At 38.2% G+C, this 10,311-nt stretch overlaps 1 protein-coding gene across 1 annotated transcript in view; it reads left to right on the top strand.

The window, feature by feature from the left end:
• The window catches only part of LOC109911829 (E3 ubiquitin-protein ligase arih1), a 30,197-nt gene extending 20,938 nt beyond the window's left edge, over nucleotides 1-9,259 (top strand). The window contains exons 9-11 of the mRNA XM_048621497.1: nucleotides 3,198-3,458; nucleotides 7,298-7,410; nucleotides 9,092-9,259. Coding sequence (XP_048477454.1) covers nucleotides 3,198-3,458; nucleotides 7,298-7,410; nucleotides 9,092-9,176 — 459 coding nt within the window. The 3' untranslated portion in view covers nucleotides 9,177-9,259. The remainder of the gene's footprint in view (nucleotides 1-3,197; nucleotides 3,459-7,297; nucleotides 7,411-9,091) is intronic.
• The last annotated feature ends 1,052 nt before the right edge of the window (nucleotides 9,260-10,311 follow it).

Genomic DNA, 10,311 nt, shown 5'->3' on the forward strand with positions numbered 1-10,311 from the left:
TATTTTTGCACTGAGTGAAACAGTTGTCATAATTTTTTGATGGTACAAGTTTATTGATCAATTGTCTTTATTACTGTAACAATAAATATCTTTACTATTGAAAGGATCAAATGCAGGCAAGTGAGACTAGTTTAATTTGGGAAACTTTGTTGGCATGGACATGTTGGACCAAAGGGTTTTCTAGTAGAGATTTACAGGGAATACACAATTACAAGCAAGTTTCCTTGAAAGACTGATCCTGCTATACAGTAACGATAATGAGAAATAACAGGCAAATACTGCAATCAAGCTAAATAATGGAGTATTGTTGTATGTTGTTCCTGAGTATCTTATCCATGTCATGTCATCCAAACCATACTGTTTATGAAGCTTAATACTTTCTAACTAAACACTTGTGGGGATGAGGGATCAGGTTTTGGAAGATTTTATAAACTAAATAGAGAGGACAAGGCAAGAAATTGAGGTAGCAGTAAGGGAAATGATCAGAACCCAACAAAGGGACAGAGTTCAGACATAAAAGTGCAACAGCAAATAAAGATGGAGACTACAGAAGTAGTAGAAGTAGTGTGTTATGGTTCTACTTTAATGTATGTAGCATTTGTAACAAAACAGATGAATTGACATTCCCAGTAGAAATAAATATGTATGATCTAATAGAGGTATGACTACAAGATAATGAAAGTTGAGACCTGAATATTCAAGGGAGAATGACATTTAGGAAAAATAGGAAGCTAGGAAAAGGTGAAGGAGTGGTTCTGCTAATTAAAGAAGGCATTGGTACAGTAGACAGACGTTCTGGAGATCAGATATGGAATTGGTTTAGGTAGAGATCAGAAATTGTAAAGGTATGGGGGTGCTTGTGTGAGTGGTTTATACGTCACCTAACTGCAACCACATTTTAGGATTGGCACTACAGGAATAAATACTGAGGGCTTGTGAGAAAGGTTTGGCAATAATCATGAGTCATTTTAATCCATGTATAGATTGGATGAATCAAATTAGTAAGGGTAGTTATGTATTTGGCATGCTGCAGAATCAACCAAAAGGCAGACTGTAAAGAACAATATCTGATAACATTGTGAGTTAAGGTTAATGAAACATCTCATAAAAGTGCTCCTGGGCAGCGGTGAACATAATATGGTCAAATTCCACAAGTAATTTGAGTGAGAGAAGAATGAGTTGAAAAGTAGTGTTTGAAACTTAAATAAGGTGAATTTTGAGCTGGCTTCAGAGTTATTCAGAAAAGATACTTGTAAGAAAGAAACATCCTTGCCTTAGAATCTATTCCCTGTGGCTAACTAAGGAATCTAAAGCTAGTAGTGAATTGAAGAGAAAGCAAAAATGAATGACAATTCAGAAGATTGGACAGAATGTAAAAAGCAGGAAAAAAATGACCAAGATTAATATTGAAGAGGAAATTCCAGTAAGAGGAAGCTAGTAAGAATTGTAAAAATAGATAGGGAGTGTTTCAACAAATATTTAAAAAGCAAAACAGTGAATAATAAATTGAGAGTTAGTCCTCTAGAATGTTGGTCTGGGGAATTAATCATGGAAAATAGGGAAATAGATGAATTCAACACATACTTACATATGTCTTCACTGTAAACAATATCTGAGCAATAATTTTAAATTAGAGAAAAGGATATTGAGAAAATTAAAACCTGAGAAGTCTCCTGGCCCTGAAATACTCCATCCCAGGGTGTTAGAAGAAGTGATGACAGAGATAATAGATGCATTGGTTTTAATTTTCCAAAATTCCCTCTTCTGTAAAAATCCGATCAGTTTGGAATATTGCAAATATAACCTCACTCTTCTTTAAAAAAACAAAAAGGAGGAAGACAGAAAGCAAGGAACTAAAGGTTTGGCTAATGTCTATCAGTGGAAAATGCTGGAATCCATTATTAAGTAGGTTATAGCAGGGCAGAGGCAACATGTTTTTGTGAAAAGGAAATGTGTTTGATTAATCTGTTTGAGTTCTTTGGGGAAGTAATGAAAGGAAATGAGATAAAGAAGGATGTGTTGCATTAAAGGTTACGTGTAGAGGATTGGCTAGCTATTGGGAAAGCGGATGGTGAGCATATTTTTTTTTCCAGATTGGAAGATGGGTGTGCCACAGGTCTCACTGTTGAGGCCTGAATTATTCACAATTAATATCAGTTACTTGGATGAAGGGACTGAATGTATTGATGCTAAATTTCTTGATTATGCAAAGAAATGTTAGAAAGGAAATTATGAACAGGAAATCAGGCTGCAAAGGAATATAGATAGGATAAGCAAGTAGGCCAAGAATTGGCAGGTGGAACGTTAATATAGGGAAATTTCACTTTGTTGGAAAGAATAGAACAGCATATTATCTAAATAGAGGCAGGTTGCAAAACTAAGTACAGAGAAACTGGTACAGGAGTAACATAAAGTTGGTATACAGGAACAGTGATGAGGAAGACAACTGAAATGTTGCTGTTCATTGCAAGAGGAATAGAATATAAACATAAGTATGCTTGCTACAGTTGTCCAGGATGTTGGTGAGATCACAATTGAAGTACTGTGTACAGTTCTGGTCTCCTTATGCAAAGGATGTAAATACGTTGGAAGCAGTTTGGAGAAGATTTACTCAATTAATAACTGGGTGTGGGTGGTTTTCTTGAGGTAAGCTTGCTGCAGTTGGGTCAAACAATTGGCGTTTAGAAGAATGATAGCTGATCTTACTGAAACATAAGATCCTGAGAAAAGTTGATTAGGGTGGATGCTGGAAGAACGCTTCTCCTGTCAAGAGTGATGAGAACTCGGAAAAACAGTTTAAATATAAGGAGTTTCCCATTTAAGGCTGAGATTAGGTCTTTTTTTTACCCCTGAAAGTTGTGTCTTTCAAACTGTCTTCCCTAGACAGTGATCAGATATGGTCATTGAATATTTTTAAGGCAGAAGTAACTAAATTTTTAACTAACGAGATTCAAAGGGTATTGGAGGGAGGCATGAAGATGACAATTGGCTCAGCTGCGATATTACTGAAGGATGGAGCAGGCACAAGGTGCCAAATGGCCTACCCCTTAATTCATGTTGTATATACATATATGCTGTATTAACATTTGTCAAATCAGTTGCAAAAGTATTTCTTTATTTGAAAAGGTGAAATTGCTGCTATTTTTAATCCTCTGACACCATTTTCGGTTTCTACCATTTGTGCTTTTTTTTCACAGCGTTCTCGAGCGGCACTCCAGCGGTACCTATTCTACTGCAACCGTTACATGAACCACATGCAGAGCCTGCGGTTTGAGCACAAGCTGTACGCTCAGGTCAAGCAGAAGATGGAGGAAATGCAGCAACACAATATGTCTTGGATTGAGGTGCAGTTCCTGAAGAAAGCTGTGGATGTGCTCTGTCAGTGTCGCGCCACGTTAATGTACACATACGTCTTTGCTTTCTACCTCAGAAAGAACAACCAGTCCATTATCTTTGAGGTAGGCCTTCTTTACACTGAAAGCTACAAATTGTTGTCTTGAAAGTAAGACAAATCTGTTTTTCTGAGAAAATCTAGGTACTGACTAATTCTTACTCTGGAACATGTTGTGGTTTCAGGACGACAAACAACTTTCAGCATCAACTTGGCCTTTTAAAAGTCAGGCTGTATGATAGTTGTGCATGCAGGCTCGTGATTTGTATGAGCAGCAATAATTAGGAACTATCGTAAAATATAGCCAAATAGATCCTTTGCTTGAAGGTTAGTCTTTTAATTCATTTGTATGTGCTTCCAGATCTATTGGTAATGAAGAATCCTATAGGATTCCTAACTATCTACAGGCACATTGTATCATCTTATTACACAACTTCTGCACAGTCACCTTTTACAGTTTGTGCATTAACTCTCCATTGGGCATTTTTCCTTTGCCATTGTTGACCTAAGTCAAGATGTAATGCTTGTCCCACGTGACAGGAAAATTGCTTTCAATTTATGGTTGCAAGTTTAGTTTCAGATACTTGAGGTTTTGCATTTCCGGCAGCCGCTTATATTTGTGCCATGCCTTAACCTCTGTACGTTGAGCAAATCTCACGTAAACGTTTTTCTATTGCTGATTGTCATTACTTCCTTGTCATATTTGTTCTGTCGCCTGAAAATGTTACAACTGCTTTAGAAACTCCTTTTAACATGATGGGGCGGGTGGTGACTCAAAAACTATCCTCTGTTGTCCCAGGCTGTGTAGCATGCGGTATTCTGGCATCCCTTAATGTATCCTGGCATCTCTACAGGTGGCAAGCATGAAGACGGGGCCAAAAGTGTCTGCTTCCCACGCACTAGATTTGGTGCAGAAATGAACTGTTGTTCTTCCTCCTGGGGCAACTTGGTTCCTTTCTTTTACAGAATGAAGGCAGAACTATCTATTGCACTGCTATGTGTCAAGACCAAAATACATAATATCTCTGAATAGATGTCATGACCGTGGACCAGGAAGTTCCATATTAAGCAACAGCAGCTTACGTTTATGTTGCACTTTTACCATAGTAAATCATCCCAAGCTGCTTCAAAGAAACATTATCAAGCAAAGCTGAACCACCTCAGGAAATGTTGTAACAAGTGACCAGGTTGTAAGAGCTGCTTACTGGAATGAGGAATGTTAGAGGTTTAAGGAAAACATTTCAAAAGCTTGGGCTTTGGCAGCTGAAAGTAAAGTTGTCTGTGGTGAAGCAGTTAAAATCATCCAGTACTGGAACCTTCAAATACGGATCTCACTTAAACTTGGCCCAGTGTCGTGACTCACTCTGGGAGTAGTGCACTGGAAATCGAAGATGAGGGCACACTTACTTCTGCTGTCATTTCCAGAATTTTCACAAATGTGAAAAGATTTAATCAATCTACCACAAAGTCCTCAATTCACTTGAGTAACCTGGTTCTGCAATTCATATGGAAATAGCTGTTTATTATGAATAATTTGTCTTTAACCATTGACAATTAAAATATGAATTTCAAACTTAGAATTCTATAACCTAAACTCCATCCCTTCTTAACTTCTCCACTTCACAAACAGGTAGACACAAAGACATGGGTGGAGAATAGGAAAGACCACAAACTGGAAATGTTTCAATAACACTAGTCTGATCACATAATTTGATTGGATTTAATTACTTGCTTAGTTTCTTTTTAGTTCTTTGTGGTTAATACAAGCTTGTTCTTTCATTCACAGACAGTGAAAAGACAATATTAAAGGTGTTTTACTCCTTCACAGAGAAGACAGTTGGATGTTACTGGAACTTTTCCAGTGCTTCCACAAGAGATATTTCTTCGATGCTTTCCCTTTGTAGACTTGGTGGTTCCCTGTTGCACTGGCCTTACACAAGCCATGGTTACCTGGTCAGGAGCCAATCAGAACGTTACTGTCAAACAGATTTCCTTCACCTTCAATTCTGAAGCCATTGGCTTCACGTGTTTGCTTCTGCTCTCACTGTTCCTGAAAAACACAACATTGTATGAAATTGTCAGTGTGCTGTAGTAAATGTGAGTTTTAAAACTGCAGTCATGTCCTTTAAGTAGTCTCGTTGGTTTAAAGCAGTATTTTAATCTTAGTCTAAAGTCCAAGATTGAAGGGAATAGAAAGATGGGGTCTTTACACTAAGGATATGATGATAATATCCAATGTATATGAATACTGGATGGGGAAATAGGACCACTATTAAGTGGTACTACATGTTAACAGTCATTGTTTTTGTCACTCCTGTTTATGAATGAGGTTGTAGAAGCTTTATGCAATCAACAACATTCTAGGTGACCTTGAAAGGTATGAAGTCTCCATGTGGACAATTGTGTACAATTTGAAAAGTGTAAAGGAGAAAGCAATAGTAATATCTTTTGGTGTTGTAGGCACAGTACATTCTATATTGTATATTTCTTTAGTGTGCATTGCAGCATCAAGGTTATTTCCTATGTTATTTCCTAATTTCATAAACTTTGCTGTTATGAAGACAAGAGGAGCAAGATCATTGATACAGCATCATCTTGAAGTTTCCCTTTCCAAGTTATATATGAGTTTGTGTTGCTCCCATCAGTTTATCATCATGAAATCAAAATCCTGCAATTCTCTCATTAGGATTATTGAGCAAGCACTTTCCCAGCTCGCCAGAATTGAGTATTAAAAATGAACATTTGCAAGTGTTGTCAAATCAGCTTTTTTTTTTTTTTCCTGGCTATCATCACTTCTGAGGAAGGGTCACTTGACCCGAAATGTTAACTCTGATTTCTCTCCCCAGATTCTGCCAGACCTGCTGATCTTTCACAGCAATTTCTGTTTTTGTCCTTTGAATATAGACATTGGGATGTCATGTTGCAGCTATACAGGACATGGATGAGGCCACATTTAGAATACCGTTTAATTCTGGTCTCCCTGCTATAGGAAAGATGTTGTTAAACTTGAAAAGATGCAGAAAAGATTTACAAGGATGTTGCCAGGATTGGATGGTTTCAGTTATAGGGAGAGGCTAAATAGGTTGGGGCTATATTCCCTGGACTATCTGAGGCTGAAGGATGACCTTATAGAGGGGCATGGATGGGGTGAGTAGCCAAGGTTTTTTCCCCAAAATAGGGGGAGTCCAAAACTAGAGAGCATTGGTTTAAGGTAAGAGGGGAAAGATTTAAAAAGAACCTGAGGGGTAATTTTTTCACGCAGAGTGTGGTACGTGTATGGAATAAGCTGCCAGATGAAGTGGTGGAGGCTGGTACAATTACAGCATTTAAAAGGCATCTGGTTGGGTACATGAATTGGAAGGGTTTAAAGGGATATGGGCCAAATGCCGGCAAATGGAACTAGATCAGTTAAGGATATTGGTCGGAGCAGATGAATTGGACTGGAGGGTCTGTTTCCATCCTCTATAACTCTATGAATCTCATCTGTACAACCACTGCATGATATTTCTACTCTTGTTTAAAAAAAAAAACCCTCAACGTTACTTCCCTTCCTGGTGATGTCATTTTCAGAGCCTGGTCGTGTCACCAGGTATGTATTCATTTGCACTGAGCTCTGCAAAGAAAACCAAGCTTTGGTGTTTCTTCACCCTTGTTTCTTCTCGGTTTAGCTATATTTTTATAGTTCTACACACTTTTAATCCCAATTTTTATTTTTTTTACACTGAGATACTCCATTAAAGAATGCTGTTGCTTTGACTTTAATCAGCGAAAGGAGAATAAACTGTAAGGTGGCTAGACTTTAACATGGGAGCACAAACACTCAACTGTCAACATGCTTCCACACTGCAATGATGTAAGTGTTAAGATCCAAATCTGTTCCATGCAGTATGTGTGTTTCTCTTCCAGAACAATCAGGCAGATCTGGAGAATGCAACAGAAGTGCTGTCTGGCTATCTGGAGAGGGACATATCCCAGGATTCCCTGCAGGACATCAAACAGAAAGTACAAGACAAGTACAGGTGGGGCAAGATGAAATTAATGATTAATGCTGACAAATGATTTCTCTTCTCCCCCGAGCCCCTGTCCCTCCGCACCAAACATAGTGTTTATTTCAGGGTGAACTGTGTCCTTATGAAACCTACATAGGCTCTTAATGTATTCTTTTCAATTGAATGCGCTGGCACTTCCAACCTTGTAGAAGTAGAACCTTGGTCCTTGTATTGTTTTTGTCCAAAGGATGGTTGGATTGGTCAATAGAAAGCGAAAGTTGTTGAGGGGCCATAACAAATATGAGCAATCCAACTCCTTTAAACCTTCTATCCCCATGGGTTCACTTTTTTCCTTCCGATGTGTGGTATTAGGTATCCCATCATTGAGGATTAACGCACTGTCTTTTGATCATGTAAACCCTCATTGTTTTATGCTTGTTGTAAGCTTAACATTTATCAGTAAAAATGGTCTGTCATTCTGGTTGCTAGTGTCGAGGCTATCTGTAGTCTTGTGATGTGGAAGGATTTGCCTCTTTCAAGAGCCCTAGCATGGGTCACAATGAGAGTGAGTCCAGCCGTATTAAAGTATATACAGCTGAGGTAGTTACTTGTGAAAAGAAGGATTTTCAATTTCATAACGTCTCTCTCAAACAACTCTGTGCTTCAGACACAGATATTTAATCACAGAAGCAAATACAATGCCCGCTTATGTTCAGCATAATTCTCGAAACAGCAGTCAGTAAATGGTCAGTTGATCTGTTTTTGGTGATGGTGATTGAGGATGAATGTTGTCAGGGTAATGGAATCCTTAACATTAGCTGGTCATGCAGATGGTTTATCTTAGCGCTAGAGTTCTGTACACTGGTGTACTCTACGCTGTGTAGTAAAATAAATGCAAAAAGCTTGGAATGGGCGTGAAATCTCTTAACATTTGAATTTATCAAGTGTGCTGTCAACAGAGCCGAGCTGACACTGCTGGGCCAGAGTTTAAGTTGTGACCCTTGATCTCTCGATTAATGAATTGGGCCTGTTAAACTTAGATTTCAGCATGTGTTAAACAGTTAATGTTTGATAATTCCCTTGGTGTCTGGTTACTATAAAACTTATGAGTTTTGGATAAACTGTGTCTTGTCAATTGATGCCAGCACTTATCCCATAATCTTGTACCTTTATCTTTCTAAAGTTGGGATTTTCTGTGTCAATCTGTTTTACTGGTTGACTACCTATTCAGTATAAAATGTTGATCAAGAATAAGTGCTGATAATTGTCCAAGTAATCACATTTGTTGCCTCTATCTTGCCTTTTAAATACGATTTATTAACGTCTCTTTTTCTAACTTATTAAATAAATTTGAACTTTCTGCTTGCCATTACACACTCAAATTTTCGCATATTTAACCTCTACAATGACCTTTGTGTAGCCTGCAGCACACAGCATCTCTTTCCAGTATTTGAAAAAAATGTGAAGGGCCTTGTTCAAACCTATTAGCCACTCCTTCTCAAAGTAGTTAGTAGTTTTAATTATTTTTAAAACCTCCATCTGTTCACCTTTCCTTGCTTTCTTGGGCATGAGTTTGAAGTCGTCCACACGGTATTTCTCCTTTTACTAGCCACGTGCCAATGAAGGCCTCCATCTGGAATGTTAAACTTTTTATTTTGGATGGTTGACAAACCTGTTTTATTTTGATTGACTGTTCTGTCGTCTTTATCAGATACTGTGAGAGCCGGAGGAAGGTGTTGCTACAGCATGTGCACGAAGGCTATGAGAAAGACCTTTGGGAGTATATCGAGGACTGAGGCTCAGCTTACAATGAACTGTCAACCCGTTAGCAACAGAGTGCTGATGCAAATAAAGTGGGCGGCACAGGCCCTTGCAGACACTGCTGGAGTTCTACCCTACTTTTTGTTAATGGAAAGTTTAAGTAAATTATATTGTAATAAAAAAAGTAGATAAAACCACAAAATGTACAACAGTATTGTAAGTGGATGAAGGGTATGACACACTAAAAACCCTCCAACTTTAATCTGTAATGTAGCTACATTCTGAGAGCTGAACCATTTTCTGTTTCCTTTCATTTATTCATTTTTCTCTGTGTGTAGTAATTGAACTGAAACTGTTTTGACCTGGCTTCTCTTTTTCCAGCCAGACATTAATTGTATGTAGGTTCCCTGTTTGTGAATGTTGATTGGCTAACTGTAAGGCAGCGCTCTGGGGGATATCTTTGTATATGACTTTTAAAAGGAGGACACAGTATTTTTCAAATTGTATATAGCGCATATGCATGGTTGAGCGAGAGCAAGCGTGGCACGTGTTTGCATAATGTTTAATTACAAAAAATATTTATTCTTTAAAAACCTTCAAGAATATGTATATTTGCTGTGCAGTTTATTTAGGTTTGCTAACCTTTGACCTCAACGCTGTTAGTGGAATGTGAATTTAATTTTCTGCTTTTTTAAACAAAACAAGTTTTTACCTTGCAATTTTCCATAGTACTAGATGTAGACTCGAGCTGAGACCTGGTGGTGTCGAGTTTCCCCAATATTTACCTCCTTCCCATGCCCTCCAACCCCTTCCGCCTCAAAAAATCATTTGTCATTGCTGCTTTTCTACCCTGCTGCATCTTCCTGCTAATGACAGTCACCTCCAGCTTCAGTAGAAGCCCTCAGTACCTTCCATTTATTTGCTGTATGAAAATTTTTAAAAAATACCCGTAAAATTGTACAGAACTCGTCAGGTTATTAGAGCGGTACAGGTAGTTAACATTTGGAAGAGAACAGCACCCAGCGTGTGTGTCTGTCTGTCTCTCTCTTTCTCTTTTCTCCTCTTCTCTCTTTCCTCTTTGTTTCTTTTTCTTCTCTCTTTCCTCTTTGTTTCTTTTCCTTCTCCTTTCCTTCTCCTTTCCTTCTCCTTTCCTTCTCCTTTCCTTCTCCT

Source organism: Rhincodon typus, unplaced genomic scaffold, assembly GCF_021869965.1.
Source record: "Rhincodon typus isolate 14 unplaced genomic scaffold, sRhiTyp1.1 hic_rhity00000715, whole genome shotgun sequence".
Classification (NCBI taxonomy): domain Eukaryota; kingdom Metazoa; phylum Chordata; class Chondrichthyes; order Orectolobiformes; family Rhincodontidae; genus Rhincodon; species Rhincodon typus.